General features: G+C 45.0%; 1 protein-coding gene across 1 annotated transcript in view; it reads right to left on the bottom strand.

Moving 5' to 3' along the window:
- RGCC (regulator of cell cycle) overlaps nucleotides 1–26750 on the bottom strand; it is a 32500-nt gene extending 5750 nt beyond the window's left edge. Inside the window, exons 1-3 of the mRNA XM_054013937.1 lie at nucleotides 26295–26750; nucleotides 24878–25117; nucleotides 2387–2500 (exon numbers count right to left, since the gene is read on the bottom strand). Coding sequence (XP_053869912.1) covers nucleotides 2387–2500; nucleotides 24878–25117; nucleotides 26295–26376 — 436 coding nt within the window. The 5' untranslated portion in view covers nucleotides 26377–26750. The remainder of the gene's footprint in view (nucleotides 1–2386; nucleotides 2501–24877; nucleotides 25118–26294) is intronic.
- Between the last annotated feature and the right edge of the window lie 202 nt (nucleotides 26751–26952).

The following is a 26952-nucleotide window of genomic DNA, read 5'->3' as shown; positions in this document are numbered from 1 at the left end:
CAAATGAAGGGAAGCAGGAACAGATCGATCTGCCTTTTAGCAAACAACAGCATGGAACTTCTTTCACCATGAGACTCCATGTCTGCTTCCTCACAGCTGGAATGAACTTTATCTATGGGTAATCCTCAGAAATTTGCATTTCAAAGGGTGACTGGACTATAAAAGTGAGGGGCAAAAACACCCCAGACTCTCTCTTTTACCTAAGACTTTGCGGTGAGATCCTGACCTGAGAAGTTGCTCAACCATGTTGCTTGGAACCTGTGATAAGGATTTTACCTTAAACCAAGTCTAGCTTGTTATGTTTTAGCTCCTAGAAAGCGTTTTATCTTTATTTCTCTTGTAACCATTTCTGAATTTAATCCCATATATTTGTACTCACTTAAAACTCTCTTTGTAGTTAAATGAACTTGTTTTATTTTTAATCTAAACTAATCCAGTGTTGTGTTTAAACTGAACTGTTTGGTAACTCCAGGTAAAGCAGTAAACTTTAATATTGACCGTTACAATATCGGTATATATACAATATAAGGGGCAACAGACCTTTAATATCTGAACTGTCCAGGAGAGGTTTGGATAGTGCAGACCACAGGTGTCTGGGAAAATTCAGGTCTGGGAGTGTATTGGGGATGCAAGTAGTAACCAAGGCTTGTGGAAGCCAGAGTGTGACTGACAGGCTACTTGGAGCAGAGCTGCTGGACCAGGGCCAGCACATCCCTAGGCCCACGCTGCTTCCCGCCACTGCCATTGGCCTGGGATGGCGAACTGCGGCCAGTGGGAGCCGCGATCAGCCGAACCTGCAGACGCAGCAGGTAAACAAACTGGCCCAGCCCGCCAGGGTGCTTACCCTGGCAAGCTGTGTGCCAGAGGTTGCTGATCCCTGCTATACACAAACACTCAGGGTGCGACTTGCATGATGGCAGACTGTTTGTGAGCAGCCCAGTGGGGAGCTACAACAGCTAGCATTGTGAGGCACCCAAGGTTGTGGGTCAGGTAGTGACAACCCCTCACTGGTCTGGATTGCACCCTGGAATGTGACAGTAGGTCTCCATACATGTATGCAGATAATATAAATGAAGGTGGGAAAAATACTTGAGCAAGTACAGTAGAACCTCAGAGTTACGAACACCTTGGGAATGGAGGTTGTATGTAACTCTGAACAAAACGTTATGGTTGTTCTTTCAAAAGTTTACAACTGAACATTGACTTAATATAGCTTTGAAACTTTACTATGCAGAAGAAAAATGCTGCTTTTAACCATCTTAATTTAAATGAAATGAGCACAGAAACAGTTTCTTTACCTTAGCAATTTTTTTTAAACTTCCCCTTTATTTATTAGTAGTTTACATTTAACACAGTACTGCACAGTATTTGTTATTTTTCCTTTCTTTTTTTTCGGTCTCTGCTGCCTGATTGCGTACTTCCGGTTCCAAATGAGGTGTGTGGTTGACCGGTCAGTTCGTAACTCTGAGGTGCTACTGTATGTGAAAGCTCTGTGTAGCATGGATATATGCCTGTTCCTTTCATTGGCTTAAGAGTATGTCTACCCTGCAGTTGGGAGTGTGCTTCCCAGCATGGGCAGATTGATCCATGCTAGCTCTGCTCGCTCTACTGCCTTAAAATAGCAGCATGACCATGGCGGCATGGCTCAGGCTAGCCCCTTGAGAACAAACTCAGTTGGCCAGCCCGAGCCACTAGCTGGACCACTTTGGCACTCTGCTATTTTTAGCATGCTAGCACGAGCAGAGCTAGCACAAGTCTGCCTATCCTCACTGAGAAGCATACTCCCAGCTGCAGTGCAGACATCACTCTTCAGAAAAGACGTAAGGTAACTCGAGTTATCTGCGCTCAAGTTAAGGCTTCTCAAGTTAGCCTAGGCCAAGTGAGACCAGTGACACTGCAAAGAGTGATTGTGTCAGCAGCTGACAAGTTAGACTACAGCTTGAGTTAGCACATCTGCCATGACAGGCCAGACAACTCACATGAAAAGCACCCTGCACTCAAGTTAAGCGTTTTTGTGTACATTCAAGTTGTAACATGAGTTCTCTACAGTGAAAATAAAACCATTCAAGGAAGTATTTAGTAAAACACATCACAATTTTAGATCAGCCAAAAACTAATGTTTCCTTTAATGCTGTAGATTCATAGCTAATACAGTTAGCAGGCCCACCTATGAACCACTGGTTATTGCAGACATTGCACCTAATGTGCCACTGTGTTTAACACAGATACTAGTAGGACTTATGTTTGAAGTAGTCTTAATACTAACACTCAGGAGTTTGTTCACATCTTAAATATCAGTAGATTAACATTTGACAGAGATGAGTCTGCACCACTCAGAGTTCAGAAGAAACTTAAACATTTAAAATAAAGTTACTATGAGATTTACCTTTACAAGGAGTTACTGCTGGAGATGGTAAAGTTGGAGTTGGAATTGACATTGTTGGAGAGTTAAGTTTTTCATCACTGAAGCTAAAACTGTTTCTGTAGAGTGAATCTGCACCTGTAAGACAAATTCTAAGCATTAGAAATTAAGACCAATGCCCATGGCAAGTTTATAACAGTAACAAAACAAAACAATGTAAACATCATAGGTGGTGTTTGGGGGGGTATGGCTGGGGCATTGCCCCTCCCCCCAAAAATTGCAAGCCTCAGGCTGGCAGCCAGAGTGTGCAATGCAATGAGTTCAGCAGAGGAGAAAGGAGATGTGCTGTTCCCAGCTTGCACCCCTGAGGCAGGGAGTCAGAATTTTGTTTATAAAGAGACTGATTAACAGGCGATTATGATAAGAAAGGGCTGTTAGGATGTTTCCTAAAGTTAAATGATCTGTTCCAAGTTTGGTGAACTGCAAAAAGTAAGCCTAAATGATAGAAAGTAATAGGCAGCAGATCTGCAGAAAAGGATCTAGGGGTTACAGTGGACGAGAAGCTGGATATGAGTCAACAGTGTGCCCTTGTTGCCAAGAAGGCTAATGGCATTTTGGGCTGTATAAGTAGGAGCATTGCCAGCAGATCAAGGGACGTGATCATTCCCCTCTATTTGGCATTGGTGAGGCCTCATCTGGAGTACTGTGTCCGGTTTTGGGCCCCACACTACAAGAAGGATGTGGAAAAATTGAAAAGAGTCCAGCGGAGGGCAATGAAAATTATTAGGGGGCTGGAGCACATAACTTATGAGGAGAGGCTGAGGGAACTGGGATTATTTAGTCTGCAGAAGAGAAGAATGAGGGGGGATTTGATAGCTGCTTTCAACTACCTGAAAGGGGGTTCCAAAGAGGATGGATCTAGACTGTTCTCAATGGTACCAGGTGACAGAACAAGGAGCAATGGTCTCAAGTTGCAGTGGGGGAGGTTTAGGTTGGATATTAGGAAAAACTTTTTCACTAGGAAGGTGGTGAAGCACTGGAATGGGTTATCTAGGGAGGTGGCGGAATCTCCTTTGTTAGAGGTTTTTAAGGTCAGGCTTGACAAAGCCCTGGCTGGGATGATTTAGTTGGGAATTGGTCCTGCCTTGAGCAGGGGGTTAGACTAGATGACCTCCTGAGGTCCCTTCCAACCCTGATATTCTATGATTCTACAGTTGTTTCAATTGTTGTATTCAGGAAGTAGTAACAAAGTTACTAAAATCTTTCTTTAAGAAGATAACTGATTTTTTAGACAAAAGAAATGCAGTAGATCTAATCTACCTGGATGTCAGTAAGGCACTTGATACAGTTACACATGATAAATTATTAGTTAAACTAGAGAAGATGGGGATTAATATGAGCACTGAAAGGTGAACAGGAACTGGTTGAAGAGGAGACTACAATAGGTCATACTGAAAGATGAACTGTAAGGCTAGAGGGAGGTTACTAGTGGAGTTCCTCGGGATCAGTCTTGGGATCAATCTTATCTAACATTTTTATTATTGACCTTGGCACAAAAAGTGGGAGTGTGTTAATAAAATTTCTGGATGACACAAAGTTGTGAGGTATTGCCAGTACAGAGGAGTACTGAAATATAAAAGAAGATCTGGATGACATTATAAACTGGAGTAATAGAAATGGGATGATATTTAGTAGTACAAAGTCATGCATTTAGGGATTAACAACAAGAATTTTTGCTATAAGCTGGGGACTTATCAATTGGAAGTGACAGAGGAGGAGAAAGACCTGGGTGTGCTGGTTGATCACAGGATGAATATGAACCGTCAATGTGATGCAGCCTTGAAAAAGGCTAATGCAGTCCAAGTGTGCTTCAGGCAAGGTATTTCCAGTAGAAACAAGGAAGTGTTACTACCATTATACAGAGCACTGGTGAGACCTCATCTGGAATACAGTATGCAATTCTGGTCTCCCATGTTTACAAAAGATGAATTCAAACTGGAACAGATGCAGAGAGAGGCTACTAGGATGATCTGAGGAATGGAAAACCTACCTTATGAAAGGAGACTCAAAGAGCTTGACTTGTTTAGCTTAACCAAAAGAAGGCTGAGGGGAGGTATGATTGCTCCCTATAAATACATCAGAGGAATAAATAGGAGGGAGGGAGAGGAGTTATTTAAATTAAGCACCAATGTGGACCCCAGAACAAATGGATATGAACTGGCCATCAACAAGTTTAGGCTTGAAATTAGGCAAAGGTTTCTAACCATCGGAGGAGTGAAGTTCTAGAGCAGCCTCCCAAGGGGAGCAGTGGGGGGCAAAAAACCTATCTAGCTTCAAGACTGAGCTTGATAAGTTTCTGGAGGGGATGGTATGACAGGACTGCCTACAATGGCATGTGGCCCATCCGTGACTGCCTGTAACAAAAATCCCCAACAGCTGGAGAAGGGACATGAGATATGGAGGGCTCTGAGTTACTGCAGAGAATTCTTTACCAGGTATCTGCCTGGTGGGTTTTGCTCACATGCTCAGGGTCTGACTGATCACCATATCTGTGGACAGGAAGGAATTCTTCCCCAGGTCAGATTGGCAGAGACCTTGTGGGTTTTTCGCCTTCCTCTGCAGCATGGGGCATGGGTAACTTGCACATTTAAACTAACATAAATGGAGAATTTTCTGTAACTTGAAGTCTTTAAACCAGGTCCCTGCAGCCTACACCGCTTCCCGCAGCTCCCGTTGGCCGGGAACGGCAAACCGCGGCCACTGGAAGCTGCGGGGGGCATGCCTGTGGACAGTCAACGTAAACAAAATGTCTCGCAGTCTGCCAGTGGATTACCCTGATGGGCCACGTGCCGAAGGTTGCCAACCCCTGCTTTAAACCATGATTTGAGGACTTCAGTAACTCAGCCAGAGGCTACAGTTCTATTACAGGAGTGAGTGGATGAGGTTCTGTGGCCTGCAATGTGCAGAAGGTTAGACTAGATGACCATGATGGTCCCTTCTGACTTTAGTAAGAGTCAGCGGCGGCTCCAGGCACCAGCGCACCAAGCGTGTGCCTGGGGCGGCAAGCCACAGGGGGTACTCTGCCGGTCCCTGTGCGGGTGGCAGTCAGGCAGCTTTCGGCAGCATGCCTGCAGGGGGTACGCCAAATCCGCGGGACAGGGGATCTCCCGCAGGCAAGCCCCCAAAGGCAGCCTGCCTGCCGTGCTTGGGGCAGCAAAAAAGCTAGCGCCGCCCCTGGTAAGAGTATCTGAGTAAGAATATACATTAAAAGTTTTAAATCTAACCAGTGTCCCTTAAGTAACTTGCCACAAAATGTCAGAACCGGCATCTCTCCCTGCTGGCCCTAGCACGGACCTGCCCCGGACTTGCCACAGCTGCGGGAGGAGCCCTCAGCCCAGCCCAGCACCGCCGGAGCTGCCGCAGCTGGGGAGAGAGCTGGGGGGAGTCCTCTCCCCCCACCACAGCCCCGGGGCAGCCTGCACCCCAAATCCCTCATCCCCAGCCGCATCCCAGAGCCCACACCCCACTGCACCCTAACCCTCTGCCCCAGCCCTAAGCTCCCTCCTGCACCCCAAACCTCTCATCCCAGGCCTCACCCCAGAGCCTTCACCCCTAGCTGGACTCCTCACCCCCTGCCCCAACCCTGTGCCCCCTCCTGCACCCCAAACCCCTCATCCCCAGCCCAACCCCAGAGCCTGCACCCCAGCCAGAGCCCTCATCCCGGAGCCCTCTGCCCCAGCCCTGAGCCCCCTCCCGCACTCCAAACCCCTCGGCTCCACCCCCAGCACATGAATTTGTTATGTGCACCAATATGAAGGTGCACCTCCATATTGATGCACATAACAAAATTCATTCCGCACATGGACGTAAAAAATTAGAGGGAACACTGGTCAGAACACATTAGTATTAGAGCTGAGTGGGTCTAATATTTATTTAATTTTCTTTCTTGATATAGGAATTAGATACAGTGCTCCTGTCAGATAATTTCTAAGTTATTATCTGCCAAAATACAAGAGTTTTCAGTTGCCTAAGTAGCCCCTGGAATTACAGTTAAAGTTGACACTGCTCTCGCCCCCCCCACCCCCAAAATCTGAAATGGCACCCCTGTGGGCAGGCACGGAATTTGCCACACACACACACATGCGTCCACGTTGGCCTGGCTGGAGCGGCCCCTCCTTAAATATAGATGTTAAACTACATGTATGGTAAATGTCTGCGCCCTCAGACAAATAATTTCTGGAAGAAGCATCAGACACAGTCCAGAATAAGCGAGAGAGAGAAATGTCACAGTGTGCCAAATTTATCCCTTGTTTAATTCCATCAAATTCAGTAGTTATCCAACCTAATTTGAAGTCCTCATGTGCCTTGCCTGATTCACAATGGCCAGAAAAAAATGTTAGACTGAACTGTTTTAAAAATACCATTAAAAAACATGTAGCAAACTTGTGGAGCAAACAATGCCCCACAAAAGCAGGGTCAGGGTGTAACACTGCAATTGCAATGTCAATGCTGAATAAATACAATGTGTGGTAATCTAAGGCAGTATGCAAAATTACTGAGAGAAGAGATGCACATCAGCCACTATTATTAGCAACAGCCGCTTCTGACACTTCACACAATCTGACCACTACAGGGGAGTGAAACATCATTTGTTCCTACCTCTGACAAATTTCTTCTCCCTCTTTCTGCCTAATCTACTCTACCTTTCTTCAAAATTCATCTATAAACATCTCATTTCCTTTGCCTATAACTCTTGATATTGCGCCTTCTGCTTTTTTAGATCTTGTGTCTTTGGATAATTTTTTTAATAGAGTTCTTTTATACAGGGCTCTGAGATGCCAACCCCATGATACCTCCTCCAGAGATGATATTCTGCACTCTTATTTTATGATTTGTGGAGAAAGGCTGAATGTGTTATGGAAAAGCAATAGGTCTAATCCCCTTATAAATGTTATTTGGTTTGGGATGTGGGGCAAAGTTTTTAGTTTTTTTCAACATCAACACTTTTCTAAGGCTAGTACTTCTTTTCATAATAATGGCCCCATGACACCCAGTTCTTGAAAAGTATTAGTCACAGTTCCAGTGAATGGAAGAGTTCTTATGGTGTTGAAGATACCAAGAGCTGCCAGCTCCCACATTAGGAGCTAACAACCTGAAAAATGTAGTTCTACAAAACTAACATTTTAATCTGAATTCAGTAATGCACTTCATTTAATTAGGACATCTCCCAGGAAACAAATTTAAAGCTCATTATGCTTTAGGGCAATGCTGCTCAGTGCAGATGGTGATTCTGCTTAAGTGGGATGCCTATAGATGATTTTGTTGTACTTGTTTTTTGGTGTTTCCCTGGGCATGACTGCACTACAGGCACTACAGTGCCACTGCTGCAGCTACACTGCTGTAGCATAGACACTTGCTAAAGCAACAGAAGGGGTTTTTATGTCACTGTAGTAAATCCACCTCCTTGAGAGGTAGTGGCTAGAAGACCCTATGAAGAATTCTTCTGTTGACTTATCTGCATCCATGGTGGAAGTTAGGCCAACCTAGCTATGTCACACAGGGCACAAAATTTTTCACAGCCCTGAACAATGTAGCTAGGTCAATCTAAGTTTTAGGTGCAGACCAGGCCTAAATCTCATGCTGGTTCTGTCTGCTTGCTTCTCTCATGGTAGCTTTAACTCCCTCCTCTGCTGAGGTACATGCAGAGAAAACACATGGAGGGCTCCCAGCATATTTGCTTGCTCCTCTTCCACCAGCTATATATTCCTGGTGTCTCACAGCTGCCACTCAGGAGCGCTGCCAGCTTTTCTGCTGCCCTAGGCAGCGGAAGGTCCCACCCCGAAATGCCGCCCCCCACAGAGGCAGCGGAAGGTGCTGCCGCCAAAATACCGCCGCAGTCGCCACCCCCCAAATTGTAGCACCCTAGGCGACCGCCTAGGTCACCTAATGGGTTGCGCCGGCCCTGCTGCCACTGCAGTGCAGGCTGCCAGCTCAGTTCCTATTCAAGATAGACAAGGCCTCCTACCAACTCCATAGGCTGGTCCAGCAATTCAGTGCAACAGGCTCACCACAGTTCTCTCCAGACAGCAGCATTCAAACAACATATGTTAAGTGGGAATGCAGCTTACCAGCATGAAAGTCATCTTCGGGGCTTCCCCATTCAAAAGGCTAGGGATAGTTGCTTATCTCTAGCCCTCTTTTATGATCTCAGTTTGACTTCTTCACTCCTATACTTCCACCCCAACTTTTCCAAATCAAATGCAATCCACCTGAAATGTCACAGTTGTGATTAGAGAAGAGTTCTGAGATGCAGCAAAATTCTAAATGCACTATTTAAAAGGTGGTCCATCAGACACCTTTTTTAAAGTTATCCAATCTAAAAAAAAATCCAATTGACATTGATCCTCTAATTATGTGAGTCTTCCTGGTGTTGTACTGTACATCAAGTAAGGCCCAATAGATTGTAAGTCACATTTAAAAACATTACGTGTTTCCTCCTGAGATCAGCCTGTAGACAAAGTTTCAACTAAAACAACATTTTTATAGCCAAGTTACATGCACCATGAGTAGGATATTTACTGTGGAAGATACAGAAAACTTTAACTATGGCAGCATAAACACTGGCATTATAATAAAGTCGAATAACTCACAGCACCTCAAATAAACAGCACTGAGGACAAGAGTCTAGTCCATTGAAACACTGGTGAAGAAGAATGCCTAAATACACCTCTACCCCACTATAACGCTGTCCTCAGGAGCCAAAAAATCTTACTGCGTTATTGGTGAAACCGCGTTATATCGAACTTGCTTTGATCCGCTGGACTGCGCAGCCCCGCCCCCCCGGAGCACTGCTTTACCACATTATATCCGAATTTGTGTTATATCGGGTCGCGTTATATCGGGGTAGAGGTGTACCAACACTTTCAGTACACTACAATTGGAAAGAATACCACAACTAATTTCAAGCAATTTTCTGTTTTAAAGCTTTTAGAACCAGCTGAATTGAATGAGTTATATGTATTTTTCAAATAGTCCTCATTTTAGTATCCTGGCACCACATACAATGATAGAGGATGTTATATTTCAAACCAGGGCTTAAAGCATGTCAACTCACAAGCTTCTGTTCAGTTTATAGGTAACTAGATCGAATAACATGCCCCTTTTGCTGAATACTTGCAAGGGCAACTTGAATAAATTAAACAAGCTTTAATTAAGCAGTAGCTTTAGTAGTTTGTAAATTGATCTAGGGCTATTCACACAATTATTTTTCTTTATAAATATATACTTATCTGAATTTTTAACAACCCTCTTTGATAAATTATAAAAATTTCTGTAGTTTTCTCTCTCCCCATTTTCCAAGCAGTCAAAGTACTGACAACCCATTCTGCAATGGTTACTAGCTAGAGCTGGTTGGAACATTTCCACTAAAATATGCTGTTTCATGGAGCTGTATTGGCTTCTACAAAGCTTTAAGGGCTTGGGGGTCCAGCACAAAGAGAGAGATTTTGCATAAATATTTTAAAGATTTTGGTTTTGTTCCCAGATGGAGCAAAAGCAAATTTTTAAACCTCAAAAGTTGCCACAAAATGGAATTGTCATCCTCCAGTCATCTCAAGTACTATCATGACTTGTTTCTTCATTAAGAGTTCAAGTTTTATCATTCTCAGTAGGCGAAAATACACCTGCCCATTCACCGGTGGAAAGTCAAGTTATTGGCCAGATGAGTACATTTCTTTTACCTTGAAAACCATCCTAGCCATTTTAGGCAAAGCATTGTTAAAAGAATACTAATACTCACTTGTATTGATTCAGATTCCAAGGTTAGAAGGAACCATTGTGACCATCGAGTCTGACCTCCTGTATAACAACTTCCCCAAAATAATTCCTAGAGCATATCTTTGAGAAAAACATCCAATTTTGATTTACAAATTGTCAGTGATGGAACAATTTACCAAGGGTGGTGGTGGATTCTCCAATGGTCAGTTACTTTCACTGTTATTTCCAGTCTGAATTTGTCTAGCTCCACCTCCCAACCATTGGACTATGTTTTACCTTTCTCTGCTATACTGAAGAGCCCATTATGACATATTTGTTCCCCATGTAGATGCTTTAGACTATAATCAAGTCACTCCCTAACCTTCTCTTTGTTAAGCTGAGCTCCTATCAGGCATATTTTCTAATTCCTTTAATCATTCTTGTGACTCTTTTCTAAACCTTCTCCTATTTTTCAACACCCTTCTTGAATTGTGGACACCAGAACTGGATGTGGTATTCCAGCAGCAGTCACACCAGTGCAAAGTACAGAGGTAAAATAACTTCTCTACTCCTACTTGGGATTCCCCTGTTTATGTATCTATAGTGGAACAGCCACTTACTGAGCACAGGTTACTGTGACAAAGAAACCCCTTGGCAAAGGGTCCCCTGTTAATTGTAAACAACTTTTGACTCAACCCTGACAAACTCACTACACCAAACATGGCTTGCAGAGTATTTATCCATAAGGGGCATCATGTAAGGTATCTACAGAAAGCTCTTGTTAACCCGCAAGGCATAGACATGACTAGCATAGCTCAATGGAGACTGCTTGAGTGGCTGAAAGGCTGGTGGTGTTAGGAGCTGATACCCTGTTACTACTCCCTCATGTTGAGGGCAGGGGCTAACAAGGTGACCCACAGTCCTGGGTACCCAGAGATCTGTCACAGTCACTTTGCAGGCATCTTGGCCTTGTTAGCCTCCTCTTGCAGGCCCCTTAAGCATTTCACACAGTTTCTGTTGTGACTCGCATCACCCCTAACTGGGGCTGGTTTAACATCAAATAGAGTTCACACAGTCTTCAGAGTCCTTAATCACAAAATAATCCAAACACTCCTCAATGACTCCCCAATATCAAGTTCATACTCAGAATTCTACTAGAATTCTTTATGGGGGTCAACAAATATGTGGACAAGAGTGATCCAGTTGATATAGTGTATTTGGACTTTTAGAAAGCATTTGACAAGGTCCCTCCCCAAAGGCTCTTAAGCAAAGTAAGCAGTCATGGGATAAGAGGGAAGGTCCTCTCATGGATCAGTAACTGGTTAAAAGATAGGAAACAAAGGAGAGGAATAAATGGTCAGTTTTCACAGTGGAGAGAGGTAAGTAGCAGAATCCCTCAAAGATCTGTACTGGGACCAATGCTGTTCAATATATTATATTCATAAATGATCTGGTAAAAGGAATAAACAGTGAGGTGACAAAGTTTGCAGATGGTACAAAACGACTCAAAATAGTTAAGTCCAAAACAGACTGTGAAGAGTTAAAGGGGTCTCACAAAACTGGGTGACTGGGCAATAAAATGGCAGATGAAATTCGATGTGGATAAAAGCAAAGTAAAAAACACTGGAAAACAATCCCAAATATACATACAAAATGCTGGGGTCTAACTTAGCAGCTACCACTCAAGAAAGAGATCTTGGAGTCATTATGGATAATTCTTTGAAAATATCTGCTCAATGTGAAGTGGCAGTCAAAAAGTTAACAATGTTAGGAATCATTAGGAAAGGGATAGATAATAAGACAGAAAATATCATACTATATAAATCCATGGTATGCCCACAACTTGAATGCATGCAGTTCTGGGCACCCCATCTCAAAAAAGATATATTGGAATTGGAAAAGGTACAGAGAAGGGTCACAAAAATGATTAAGGATATGGAACAGTTTTCATATGAAGAGATTAAAAAGACTGGGACTGTTCAGCTTGGAAAAGAGGCAGCTAAGGGCGGGATAAGATAGAGATTTATAAAAGCATGAACAGTGTGGAGAAAAATGAATAAGAAAGTGTTATTTACCCCTTCACATAACACAAGAACCAAGGGTCACCCAAAGAAATTAATAGCCAGCAATTTAAAACAAACAGAAGGAATTACTTCTTCACACAACACAGAGTCACCCTGTGGAATTCATTGCCAGGGATGTTATGAATGCCAAAAGTATAGCTGGGTTCAAAATATAATTAGATACGTTCATGGAGGACAGATCCATCAGTGGCTACTAGCCAAGGTGGTCGGGGATGCAACCCCATGCTCTGCATGTACCTAAGCCTCTGACTGCCAGAGGCTGAGACTGAATGTTGGGATGGATCACTCAATAATTGCCGTGTTCTGTTCATCCCCCTGAAGCATCTGGCATCAGACACTGTTGGAAGACAGGATACTGGGCTAGATGGACCATTGGTCTGACCCTGTGTGGCCGTTCTTATGTAATTCAACAGTTCATACTTAGCTCTGGTTCTGCTGCCACACCCACAGCTCTTCCTCTGTCAGTCTGCTCCACCTAAAGCCACAAGTCCTAGCACTTTTTCACTGGAACTAAGCCCATTTGGTTTGGCTTCCTTCTCCTGTCAGTGTCTCCCTTGTTCTGAGGAAGAAGACAGTCTATATACTGCCCTCCTCCATAGAGCTCCTTTCGACTGGCTGGAAGAGAGGGGAGCCCTGCTCCACCCTACACAACAGGGCTCCTGATCTTGGGCCCTTAAAGGAACAGTGTCCTGGGGTTTTTACCCCCTGCCCTCCACCCCCACCGCCCCAGGATCCAACTTGTAAATCCCCAGACAGCTTCCTCTCTTCCACGACCATGCTATTTTCTGGTCTCTTGTTCATTCCAAGACCTGGAATGGGGCCTTCTGGACCCCTTTATTCTTAAAACGTCTAGTACACCCCTCTACAATATCCAAGGATCGCATTAGCCCTTCTGCCCACAGCATCATACTGAGAGCTCATGTTCAGCTGATTATCCAAGATAACCTCCAAATCTTTTACAGAATCCCTACTCCTTAGGATAGAGTCCCCCATCCCTTAAATATGGCCTACATTCTTTGTTCCTAGATGTATACATTTATATTTGATCATATTAAAACACATGTTGTTTTATTTGCACCCAGTTTACCAGATATCTCTGCAACAGTGACCTGTCCTTTTCATTATTTATGACACCTCCAATTTTTGTATCATCTGCAAACTTTATCAGTGATGATTTTATGTTTTCTTTCATGTCAATGATAAAAATGCTAAATAGCCTAGGGCCAAGAACCGATCCATACAGCAGCCTGCTAGAAACGCACTGCTTGTTAATGCTTCCCTGTCCACAATTACATTTTGAGACCCATCAGTTAGCCAGTTTTTAATCCATTTAATGTGTGCCATGTTAATTTTACACAATTCTAGGTTTTTAATCAAAATGTCATGTGTACCAAGTCAAATGCCATATAGAAGTCTGGGTATATTACATCAACACTATTACCGTTATCAACCAAACTTGTAATCTCAATGAAAAAAAGATATCAAGTTAGTTTGACAAGATCTATTTTCCATAAACCCATATTGATTGGCATTAATTATATTGCCCTCCTTTAATTCTTTATTAATTGAGTCCCATTCAACCACTCCATTCTCTTGCCTTGGACTGATGTCAGACTGACAAGCCTATAATTAACCTGCGTCATCCCATTTACCCTATTTAAATGTTGGCACACTAGCTTTCTTCCAGCTTTGTGCAACTTCCCCAGTGTTCTAAGACTTATTGAAAATCAACAGTAAAGTCCAGCCTGCTCATCGGGCAGCTCCTTTAAAACTCTTGTTCAAATAAGTTACCTGGAACTTCTTTTTTAAAAATATCTAATTTTAGTAGCTGCTATTTAGCATCCTCCTGAGATACTAGGGCAGGGGTCGGCAACCTTTGGCACGCGGCTCGCCAGGGTAAGCACCCTTGTGGGCTTGGCCAGTTTGTTTATCTGCTGCATGCACAGGTTCGGCCGATCGCGGCTCCCACTGGCCACGGCTCGCTGTCCCAGGCCAATGGGGGCTGCGGGAAGCGGCGCGGGCCAAGGGATGTGCTTGTCACCGCTTTCCGCCACCCCCATTGGCCTGGGACAGTGAACCGGGGCCAGTGGGAGCCGTGATTGGCCGAACCTGCAGATGCGGCAGGTAAACAAACCAGTCCAACCCGCCAAGGTGCTTACCCTGGTGGGCCGGGGGCCAAAGGTTGCCGATCCCTGTACTAGGGAATGGAAAGAGTGTTATCATAATCATATGATATCATATCATCTGTTTTTTCCCCCAAATACAGAACTGAAAAATGTATTGACCACTTCAGCCTTTTCTGAGTTATTATTGATGATTCTACCAGTTCCATCTAGTAATGGACCAATACCATAGTTAGGATTTTTTTTGTTCCTAATATACTTAAACTCTTTCTTATGATCCTTCACTCTGCAGGCCATAGATTTCTCCTTGTGTCCCTTTGCATCTCTTATAAACTTTCTACAATTCTAAGCTTCTGATTTATATTTATTACAATCAACTTCCCATTTCTTCTATTTGTTATGTATTATTTTTATGTTATGAAATATCAGCCTTTCTTTAGTCTGGATGTAGGATAGAGAAACGGCTGGGATAACGAAGCTTCAATCTTTGCCCTCCCCTAAACATCCTGACCAGGGCAGTTTGTGTATTTTGTGCATCATTCAAAAGACACACTCCAGAAAGGGTGTAAGCCTTAAAATCCTCACCATCACCACCATCCTAGAAGCAGCACTCCTAACACATCCTGATACCCACTTTGGCACGCGGCCAGTGGGAGCCACGATCGGCTGAACCTGGGGACACGGCAGGTAAACTAACCGGCCCGGCCCACCAGGGGGCTTACCCTGATGAGCCACATGCCAAAGGTTGCCGATCCCTGAGCTAGAGGCTGACGTCAAAGTTCTATCACATGGTTGCTCCTACTCATGCCACACACTCCTAGCTGTGACATCCGTCTTATCACTAATTATTATTATGGCTTTCTAGTTTTATTCCTCTGGCAAGTCAGTGTTTGTTAAATTATGATCCCTGAGTGACTATCTTTTAAGAAATAACCCAGTAAAAGCCTTTGCCATTTTATGAAGCTGCCAGCTGAACCCAAGTCAGTCTGTTCAGTTGATATACTTAGAATAGGACGAAGAAATAGCTGCAAAATGAAGGGTTTGGAGTAAAGATGGGTGGGTTGTATTTTGGTGAAATAATTCAAGGTTCTCACTGGCCTTTGCTGTCCCAGAACACAGTTAAACCTCAAAGCATAAAACCCACTGTAAGGCCATATAAATATACAATATTCCAGGAGATAAACAATTGAAACTTTCTGGATAGTAATTAGCTGAAAAAGGAAATCTTCAGACCTTCCCTTTTAAAACAGGCAATGATATATTCAAATATTTTATAAAAATAATATTCATCATACTATTCTGGAAGAGGCAACTTAGGGTAAGATTTTCAAGAGTGCTTAGTGTTGGTCTAGCATTGCTCCCACTGAAATCAAGGGGACTTTTTACCAACACTGAACATTTTTGAAAATCTCATCCCTAAAGTTTTCACAGGGGAAATTTTAAAACTTCATTTTAAAGCCTCTTTAAATCATATATTTATTATTATGCAGTTCAAAGGCTCAGAGCTTTTACTCACAGGTTGCACAGCTCAGCCCCTACTCAACATTAACTGCTCTAGAAGTCTGTGATTTTTAAAAAAATGAAGTCAAATACTTAATAGTTCTAATGCTGCAGTTAAAAATGAATGTTAATAAGTCTTGGAAGAAATAGAGCTGTCACGACCAGAGAGAGCACGATTTACTTTGGACATAAACATGCTCACACTTTACTGCATTGTTTACTCTATCAGCCTTCTACTCCACATGCTGACACTCTCTAAACAAAAAACAAAACAAAACCAAAAAAGGTGGGAGGCACACCCTGAGACAGCTTGCACAACCTGGGCTTGAAGATTTGAAGAGCTCCAAATCTCCCTTAACTCTCTGCCTGGTAGATACCAGGAAGGGATCATGGGAAATCAGTAGCTGTATTTTTTAATGTGTATCATGGTTTCTCATTACATATGTTTCCCATATAGTCCCCATCAATCTTGCTAGTTGTGAGCTAGTGTTTTTATTTTAAACCTTCCCCTGTTTAATGATGATTCCTTTTCCTAGAGCAAAAATAGTGAAAGGAAAAGAAAGTGGTATGCAGGAGAGGCAAGGGCAAGGCAGAACAAATCCAGAAGTGCTAAGGTATTTTTTATTAGTCATTTTATTGCTCCCTGCTGATTGTAATATCTTGTTGTAAGTTTGAGGCAACAATCTATTTCCTTAGAATATTTTTCTCCACCATATCTACCTACTGGTTTGTTACTGCAGGATTGCTAATGAATGCTGCCTTTTCATGATGAATATAGCATTATTAACTGGGTTTGAAATTATAAAATAAATAAAGCTAAAGCAGCATGAGTGGGATTTGATTTTGAAAGCTAAGAGTTGATTGACAAAGAAGTTTACTTCTTAAGTCAAGAATGATATCAAGTTACAACATTGTAGCCAGTATCACTGAAGGGTCTAAATCAAATGTATTTATTTTATAAGATTTTTATTACATCAATGGCAATATGAAACATTTTGAGAGCATGATAGTGGATTATGGCTTATATTGTAAAAAGGTTTTTTTGGGGGGTGGGGTGCATAAAATGATATAGTTATGGTGAAATATTTCTATTCTGAAGCTCCTAATTAATGATAAGAATTTAAAGAAACAAAATGAAAGGAGAGATAGGCAAGGTCTACACTAGAATTATTTTGCCAATATAGCAATAGAGGTGTACTGTACCGGCAAAGAACTGTTAGTGTGGACGCAGCTTATACCAGCAAAATTGTGCTTTTGCCAGCATAGTTTATTGCAGTCCCACCCAACCACCAAGTGAAACAAACTATACGAGATACCAGCAAAAAAGCAGTTCTATTAGTATAACTGGATCTGCACTAGAAGCTTTTGCTGGCACAGCTATATCAGTCACAAATTGCATATCATCCTACCCATGACCAACAGAGCTATGCTGGAAAACGTTTGTAGCTAGCCTAAGCAGTTTTACTGTAAGCACTAACTTTACATGAACAACTACCTAATGCCTGGAGCTTTTATACTTGTACTTTGACCCTACTGAGGGCTTCAAGCTGAAACATGTAGGTACTATTTATCCTGGTAGTTCAGCAACTAGTCAATATGTGTCCCCTTTATTACTATGGGGAATAAAGAATTGAGTTTTGATACAGCACTAAGCCACCAGTTGTGTCATGAGTGCCAGCACAGACCCACTTGAGTTAAAACTGGGACTTTATGTGCCTAAGTCCCTTTGTGGATCCAGGCCTAAGATCTTAATTAATGTTTGTTCCTGTCAGAATTCTTTATATTATGGTAGGGTCTAGAGCCAATTGTTCTAGGTGCTGTACGTAGTTAGAGACAAACCTTGGCCCAAAGACCATACTATCTAAAGTAACATGACAAAGATCACAAAATGGGAGAATTTTCCAGACAGGGAAATAACTTTGGACTCCAATTCTAAAGTTTTCAAGAAGCCTCCCATATATGGTATAAGATCTTCAATTAGTCTTTTTGGTGTCCATTTCCTTAAAAGGGGACTTTTCAGACAGAAGCAATGTGTAAAGGACTGTGCTTTCTGTCTTAGCAAGATGATATGGGGAAGAGGGGAAATGCAAGCTTTTCCAAAAGGAAAGTGGCTTACCCTGCTGGCAGAAGCACTAGAAAGAGGAATGGATTTACACACCCTACTACAAAACAATAGTTTTCAGGGGAGGGCATTTGTTGCCAGTTACATTGAATGTTAAAGTAGATCAATAGTGCAAAATTTGCTATAACTACATTGTGTGTCTTTCCATCTTTGAGCCTGACCCTGGCAAACACTTACTAATAGACTCACAATTTTTGAGAAGTGCCACTGATTTTGGGTAGCTCAGATTTGGTATACCCAGCCTGTGCATGCTGAGTACTTGCAGTTCCCATTAACAGCTGTCAGAGTGGCTCAGCACCTTTGACAATCAGCCCAAGAGGTCTCAGGTTGGGTACCCCAAAACTGAAGTACACAAAAACCAGTGGCCCTTTTGGTTATATCTTGGTGTAAGCCAATTGTGGTTCATGGATAAGGATATGATTTTGTCACAGAGGTCATGGATTTTGTGACTTTCAGAGATCTCTGTGACATTTTCTGCTTCAGCCCGAGGCCTTGGGGCTGGAGAGGTCAGCCGCAGTGGGCAGCAGGGGCCCCACAGCTCTTAGCAGTTGGCAGGGATCCCAGAGCTATGAGCTGTGAGTCCCACAGCAGTCAGCCATGGTGGGGTCCCCACAGCTATCAGCCACTATAGGCAGCCCCCCCATTATTTTTAGTAAAAGTCCCAGACAGGTTGCAGGCAATAAACAAAAATTCACAGAAGCCTGTGACCTGTCTGGGACTTTTACTAAAAATAACAGAGACAAAATCTTAACCTTATTTGTGGTACAATGGCCCATACCAAGCACTTGTAGGATCACCCCATAAAAACATGATCCTGTAGCTCTTATACACAGAGTAATGGCTGTGGAATTGACAGATTTATGAAGATGGAGAGAGTTTATACAAATTACATTTTTAAGCAAAAGCAGTTCAGAAAAAACACTGTCAGCATTTCTTTTGCTGTTGTTGCAGATTTCTGTTTTAAGAATTTGTCCCCACACAGCCCAGCTACGTTTAATGTAAGTGTTGCCACGGTAATAGTGAGGTCACTACAACTTCACTAAAATCAAAACTTCACTAAGATCAAGTTAGAAGAAAAGCTGGGCTGAGGGAAGAAGCCTCTGTTTGAATAGAAATAGCTTGGAAATTAGCACATGTAGTAAGAGGAGTTCTGAAAGACAAGGGGAATGTAACTGGATTTATGTTTACATCTGATATTTGAGCCTTTCTTTGGTATGAAAGACCCTCTTTATTAAAAACTGCCATTCATCTCTGATTTCACCAAAATGGTACAGGGAGGTTTGGAGAGGGATTTACTATATTAAATGATGTCTTCAGAAAGAGAAACAAGTTTTGCTGGGTATTTTTACGATAATTAGATCAGAGAGTCAAGGAAAAAGAATCCAGGCAGAACATACCAGTATAGACAGGTCTCTTAAGTAAACTGAAAGTACCTGACTGCAGGCTTGCAGTAAATCTGAAAATGGTGGAAATTTTTTTTTTTTTTAAATGGATTAGAGCAGGGATCAGCAACCTTTGGCACACGGCCCACCAGAGTAAGCACCCTGGCGAGCCGGGCCAGTTTGTTTACCTGCGGTGTCCGCAGGTTCGGCCTATCGCGACTCCCTCTGGCCGTGGTTCGCCGCTCCAAGCCAATGGGGGCTGCGGTAAGCGGCAGCCAGCACATCTCTCGGCCCGTGCCGCTTACCGCCGCCCTCATTGGCCTGCTTACGCTGGTGGGTCGCGTGCCAAAGGTTGCCGATTCCTGGTCTAACCTGCTCTTAAAAACCTTCAAAATGGGGATTCTACAATCTCCCTTGCAAACTTAACTATCCTTAGCATTAGAAAGTTTTTTCCTAATATCTAACGTAAATCTCTTTTTCTGAACATTAAGCCCATTACTTCTTGTCCTATCTTCAGTGGACATGGAAAACAATTGATCATCATCCTCTTTATAACAGCCCTTAATGTATTTGAAGACTTAGCAGGTCCCTCAGTCTTCTTTTCTCAAGACTAAACATGTCCAGTTTTTTTAACCTTTCCTCACAGGTCAAGTTTTCTAAACCTTTTATTATTTTTGTTGCATTCTTCTGGACTCAAATTCATTCATGTCTTTCTTGAAGTGTGGTTTCCAGAACTGGACACAGTACTCCAGCAGAGGCCTCACCAGTATCAAGCAGGACAGGACAATTAGCTCATGTCTTACATACACCACTCTCGTTAATATACACCCCAGAATGATGTTAGCCTTTTTTGCAACTGCATCACGTTGTTGATGCATATTCACTTTGTATCTGCTATAAGCCCCAGATCCTTTTCTTCAGTACTGCTACCTAGCCAGTTATTCCCCATTTTGTAGTTCTGCATTTGATTTTTTTCTACTTAAGTGTAATACTTTGCACTTATCTTTATTGAATTTCATCTTGTGGATTTCAGACCAATTCTGCAACTTGTCAAGGTCGTTTTGAATTCTAATCCTGTCCTCCAAAGTACTTCCGACCCTTCCCAGCTTGGTGTTATCACAAATTTTATAAGCATACTCTCCACTCATTATCTGACATTAATGACAATATTGAGTAGTAACAGACCCTGCAGAACTCCTCTAAATATACCCTCTGATTTGACAGCAAACCATTGATTACTACTCCAAGTATAGTCTTTCAACTAGTTTTGAACCCACCTTATAGTAATTTCATCTAGATAGCATTTCCCTAGTTTGCTTGTGAGATTGTCATGATGGACTGTGTCAAAAGCTTTACTAAAATCAAGATATGTAACATTTACAGCTTCCCCCCATCCACAAGACCAGTAACCCTGTCAAAGAAGGAAATTAGGTTGGTTTGGCATGATTTTTTCTGGATAAATTCATGTTGGCTATTACTTTAACCCAGGGGTTCTCAAACTGGGGGTTGGGAGCCCTTAGAGGGTCATGAGGTTCTTACACAGGAGATCAGAAGCTGTCAGGCTCAACCCAAACCCCATGTTGCCTCCAGCATTTATTATGGTGTTAAATATATAAAGGAGAGGGTCACACTCAGAGGCTTGCTATGTTGAAGGGGTCACCAATGCAAAAGTTTGAGAACCTCTGCTATAACCTATTATCCTCTAGGTGCTTACAAATTGATGGATTATTTGTTCCAGTATCTTTCCAGGTGTTGACATTAGGCTGTTTTTTTTCCCCCGCCTTTTTAAAGACAGGTACTATGTTTGCCCTTCTCCAGTCCTCTTGGGACCTCACCCATGCTCCATGTTTTCTTAAAGAATATCACTAAACAGTTCCAAGATTGTTTCAGCTAGTTCCTCAAGTACCTTAGGATTCATTTCATCAGGTCCTGCCAATATGAATACATCTGACTTGTCTAAATAGACTTTAACCCATTTTTTCCCCTATTTTGGCTTGTGTTCCTTCCCCTTTGTTGTTAATATTAATTAAGTTAAGTATCTGGTCACAATTTACCATTTTAGTGAAAGAAACATTTTCATTACTAGAAATCACTGGAAATCAGAAAGTATAAGTTTTTAGAAGGCAAATTCTATGGAATTTTTTTGAGAAGAGGAAGTTAGCAATTAAAAATATAGGTTTTGCTTGTGTGGGGTTTTTTTTAAACTTACTTATGACAACTTAAACATTGATTCCATGAAAAGAAGAACAGGAGTACTTGTGGCACCTTAGAGACTAACAAATTTATTAGAGCATAAGCTTTCGTGGACTACAGCCCACTTCTTCGGATGCATATAGAATGGAACATATAATGAGGAGATAGATATACACATATACAGAGAGCATAAACAGGTGGGAGTTGTCTTACCAACTCTGAGAGGCCAATTAATTAAGAGAAAAAAAACTTTTGAAGTGATAATCAAGCTAGCCGAGTACAGACAGTGTGATAAGAAGTGTGAGAGTACTTACAAGGGGAGATAGAGTCAAGGTTTGTAATGTCACAAATCTGACATCAGGAATCAAAATACTCAAAAACCAGTGGGAGAACACTTTAACCTGTCTGGTCATTCAGTGACAGACCTGCGGGTGGCTATATTACAACAGAAAAACTTCAAAAACAGACTCCAAAGAGAGACTGCAGAGCTAGAATTGATATGCAAACTAGACACAATCAACTCCGGTTTGAATAAGGACTAGGAATGGCTGAGCCATTACAAACGTTGACTCTATCTCCCCTTGTAAGTACTCTCACACTTCTTATCACACTGTCTGTACTCGGCTAGCTTGATTATCACTTCAAAAGTTTTTTTTCTCTTAATTAATTGGCCTCTCAGAGTTGGTAAGACAGCTCCCACCTGTTTATGCTCTCTGTATGTGTGTATATATATCTCCTCATTATATGTTCCATTCTATATGCATCCGAAGAAGTGGGCTGTAGTCCAAGAAAGCTTATGCTCTAATAAATTTGTTAGTCTCTAAGGTGCCACAAGTACTCCTGTTCTTCTTTTTGCGGATACAGACTAACACGGCTGTTACTCTGAAACTTGTCATTGATTCCATGGATTTTTAAATGAGAAAGCAGGTTCTTTCAGTCCTCCTAATTACTATTAATTTTGGTATACTCTCCTTGACAAACAAGAACAACCAAAATATATAATTTTTAAAAGAAATGATAACACTAACAAATGTATGCTAAACTTTATTGCTCAGTTACCTTGATTTTGGATATTCCTGATTCCATATCCTTTGCTTGTATGTTGTCGGTATGCTATCTGTATTAATTTAATACTCTTTTGTACAACTAGCACTCTTTCTGCACTGTACAAATAATGTTTTGCCTCAAACTGGAACTAGTGATTTAAATTATCTTTAAAATGGCAACCTCCAAAACCAGAAGACAGCACCATTCACTGAAGGGAGAGGAGGAAGTGGTTTCCGGTATTTCTATAAACCTCTTGTGAAAATACTTTTAATACAACATTCTTGTTTAGTAAATATTTAGTTAACTACAGGATGAAGAAGTCATCAGGAGTCTTCCTGCTAGAATGGACTAGGGTTGTCTTTGGCTTTTAAAAAATGGAGTGCCTCTATAGTCTTCTACCAGCCAGCTGGGAACTCTTTCTTCTCTGACACCTTATTTTCCAGCCTCTGACCTCATCCACCCCAAGTACCATTGTGTTTCTCTTTGACTTTTCACTTTTGTATAGCATAGCAAGATTCTCCCCAGCAATCATCAACATTAAGGGAACCCACAAAGGAAAAAGAAAAATGAGCTTTTGTCCTTGTCTGCATCTTTATGATTGATCAGTTAAGGCAAACTACGGCCTGCAGACCAGATCCGGCCCCTCAGGGCTTTGCGCTGCCAACACCACATCCCTGCGGCCCCAGGCAGGGGGGACACAGGGCTCCGTGCGTTGCTCTTGCCTCCAGGCACTGCCCCCCACAGCTCCAATTGGCTGGGAACAGGGAACCGCGGCCAGTGGGAGCTTCAGGGGAGGTACCTGGAGGCGCGGCAAGGGCAATGCACGCAGAGCCCTCCACCCTCCCTCCCCCAGGGGCCGCAGCGCTTCCTGGAGCGGCACAGGCCGGGGTAGGGTGACCAGACAGCAAATGTGAAAAATCGGGTCAGGGGGTGGGGTGGTAATAGGAGCTTATATAAGAAAAAGACCCAAAAATCAGGACTGTCTCTATAAAATCAGGACATCTGGTCACCCTAGGCCGGGGACAGGGCAGGCATGCAGGGACACCGCTGCCACCCTGGAGCCGCTATAGGTAAGTGGTGCTGGGCCGGAGCTCGAACCCCTCCTGCACCCCCCCCAACTCCCTGCCCTAAGCCCCCTGCCTGCACCTCACACCCCAACTCCCTGCCCTAAGCCCCCTGCCTGCACCTCACACCCCAACTCCCTGCCCTGAGCCCCCTCATACATCTCACACCCCTCCTGCACCCAACCCCCTGCCCTGAGCTACCTGCTGCACCCCAACCCCCAGACCTGAGCCCCCTGCACCTCAAACCCTGCCCTGATCCCCCTCCTGCAGTCCGCACCCTTCCTGCACCCCAACACCCTTCCCTGAGCCCTCTTATATACCCTGCACCCCTCCTCTGCCCCAATCCCTTGCTCTGAGCCCCTTCCTGATCACTGCACCCCCTCCTTCACCCCACTCTCCCTCCCGTACCCCAACCCTGCATACTATTTCCCCACCCAGATGTGGCCCTCAGCCCAAAAAGTTTGCCCACCCCTGAGTTAAGGTGTGAAAATTAACAAGAAATGTCTGCGACTTCCAAGAAGACAAAACCAGAGAAGACCAGACTTGACATTCTTGAGATTTGTGCGGGGAAAAATAAGAAAATTATTTTTAAAACATAAATCTTTCTGGATTTATTTATGCATCATAAAAGGAGGGCAAAAAGGGACACAAATTTAATTTAAAAACATTGTCTGCGGGTCACCTTCAACGAGCTGTTTGATGGAAGGAACAAAGAGTAAGGTGCGGGAATGCTTGGAGAAGACAGCAAAATTAAATGCATAATAGTTTTAATTTTTGTCAAGCAGGGGACAAAAGTAAACGGTATAAATAGTGCTAGATAATCTCTGCCTTTTGTAACAATAAGACACCTGTTTCTTAAGAAATGTACATTTAGTTTAGATCATAGAAACTGGTACAATGTCTCCCCAAATGCTGCTGAAAAGACTTACGTTCCAGACACCAAAATACAAGGACAGAAGAAAAAAAGAGCCATGCAGTGTTTTGCTGTCTGAAGGGTGGGGAGAGCTGTCAAGTATCTAGAAGTCAGAGCTATTTTTACCTGTCAGCTCTGAAAGTTCCTCCCCCCGGAATAAGCTGTAGAAACAACTGGTTTGCTAGCCAAAGCAACACTGAACTGCATGCAGATGCGGTGAAGGAGACGCTAACTGGCAGCTGCCCTTGCCCGCTGCGCAGGAGAGAGGGAAAGGGGAAGGGGAAGCGTGGGGGAGGGCTGGGGAAGGCAGAGCGAGGGCCGGGGGGTCTCACTCTCGGAGTCGCTCATGCCGCTGCTGTCGCTGACGCTGGCGCTGCTCCGCCGTTTCATCCGCGCCAGGTGCTCTTCGTACTGGAAGTGGCGCTTGCTGACGGGCGAGGAGAAGTCTTCTATCACGGCATCGAACTCACCCAGCACCTCCGCCAGCTCCCCGGCGTCCGCCCGCAGGGCGGCAGGGCCCGGGGCCGGCCCCGGCCGGGACGGAAGAGGACGAGGGAGACCGTCACCGGAGCCTAACGAGAAACATGGACACCCTTAAAATCCCCCCGACCCTCGGAGAGCAGGGCTGGAGCACAAGAGAGAGACCGAGCCAACCCCCCCAGCGCCACCCCCACGTCCCCCCCAGAGAGACCGGCCACCCCCTCCAGCGACACCCCCATTTCCCCCCACAGAGAGACCGGTCACACACACATCCAGTGCCACCCCCCATTTCCTCCCCCCCGAGAGACCGGCCACCCACGCCCAGCGCCACCCCCATTCCTCCCCCCCGAGAGACCGGCCACCCCCCCCCCAGCGCCACCCCCCCTCCCCCCCCCGAGAGACCGGTCACCCCCTCCAGCGACACCCCGATGTCCCCCAGAGAGAGACCGACCGACCCCCCATCCCCCAGCGACACACCCATGTCCCCGCAGAGACACCGGCCACCCCCTTAGCGCCACCCCCACGTTCCCCCAGAGAGACCGGTCACCCCCCCCAGCGACACCCCCATTTCCCCCCACAGAGAGACCGGTCACACACACATCCAGTGCCACCCCCCATTTCCTCCCCCCCGAGAGACCGGCCACCCCACGCCCAGCGCCACCCCCATTCCTCCCCCCCGAGAGACCGGCCACCCCCACTTCCCCACCCAACGCCACCCCACTTCCTCCCCCCATTTCTCCCCCAGAGAGAGAGACCGACCCCCCCTCCCCCAGCGACACCCCCATGTCACCGCAGAGACACCGGCCATACCTCCCCCCCAGCGACACCCCCCCATTCTCCCCCCCAGCGAGACCGGTCACCCCCACCCCAGCGACACCCCCCCATTTCCCCCCACAGAGAGACCAGCCCCCCCCCGCGACAACCCCATGTCCCCGCAGAGAGAGACCAGCCCCCCCCCATGTCCCCGCAGAGAGAGACCAGCCCCCCATGTCCCCGCAAAAAGCGGGACCGACTGGGGAAACAGAGGGAGCCGGGAGCAGCCGAGCCTCAGTCGCTCGCCGGGCCTGGGTCGGGTCTGCTCCCGCCAGTAACTGGGGTTTGCACCGAGCGCTCCCCGCGGCTGCTGCGAGCACCGCTCGGCCCCGGTGACAGCCAGCCAGACGAAGGACACCGACCCCGCAACCCGCAGCCCAGCGGCGGCTGCCGCCAGCCCCGACGGTGGCTCTCGCTAGGGGGCTGCAGCCGAGCGCCCGGGCCAGCCGCGCTCACCTTTGCCGGCCGCGCTCTTGGTTTGCGGGGACTTCATGGCCGCAGGTTCTCGCCTCTCCCCGCCGCCTCCTGCCTCCAGCATCTGCCGCCAGCCCCAGCCGGAGCCTCTTATAGCCCGTGCCCCGGGGAGCGGCCGCGGCGCAGCCAGACGTGGAAGGAGGCGGGCGTGGGAGGGGGCACGGCCGAGCCCGGCCGCAGCTCTCGCGCTGGGGCGGCGAAGTGGGAAGGACGCGGCCCGCCGGCGGGGCTGGATTATCCCCCTGCCTCTGTATCCAGCCTCCTACCGGTCCCACAGAGCCCCGAGCCGGGGCCTCCCACGTGCCCGCCTCGGACCTCACTGGCGGGACTTCCGAGCCCCCCAATCCAAGCCCTCTGGCTTGGGGGTACAGGCATCTAGCCCCTGAACATCAGGCTGAAATTGTCACTGCTCGGGAGGGCTTCCCTCCCGCGTCCCCCGCAGAGACTGTGCGAGACAGACGGTCTATACCCGCCTCCCCCCGCAAAACAACATCACGGTTCCACCCCAGAAATACACCGCAGTGCTGGGTGGGAGGCGTTTGCTGGCTGGAGCCACTGCCATGTGTTGTTAGAAAAACGCAGCTCCCGCTAGAGTGGGACAAAGCACTAATGGCCGGGGCAGATAGGCACTGAAAAGCCT

Source organism: Malaclemys terrapin, chromosome 1 (assembly GCF_027887155.1).
Source record: "Malaclemys terrapin pileata isolate rMalTer1 chromosome 1, rMalTer1.hap1, whole genome shotgun sequence".
NCBI classification, from domain to species: Eukaryota; Metazoa; Chordata; order Testudines; family Emydidae; genus Malaclemys; species Malaclemys terrapin.
Note: the sequence above shows the minus strand (reverse complement) of the source record. Positions and strands in the feature narration are given on the sequence as shown.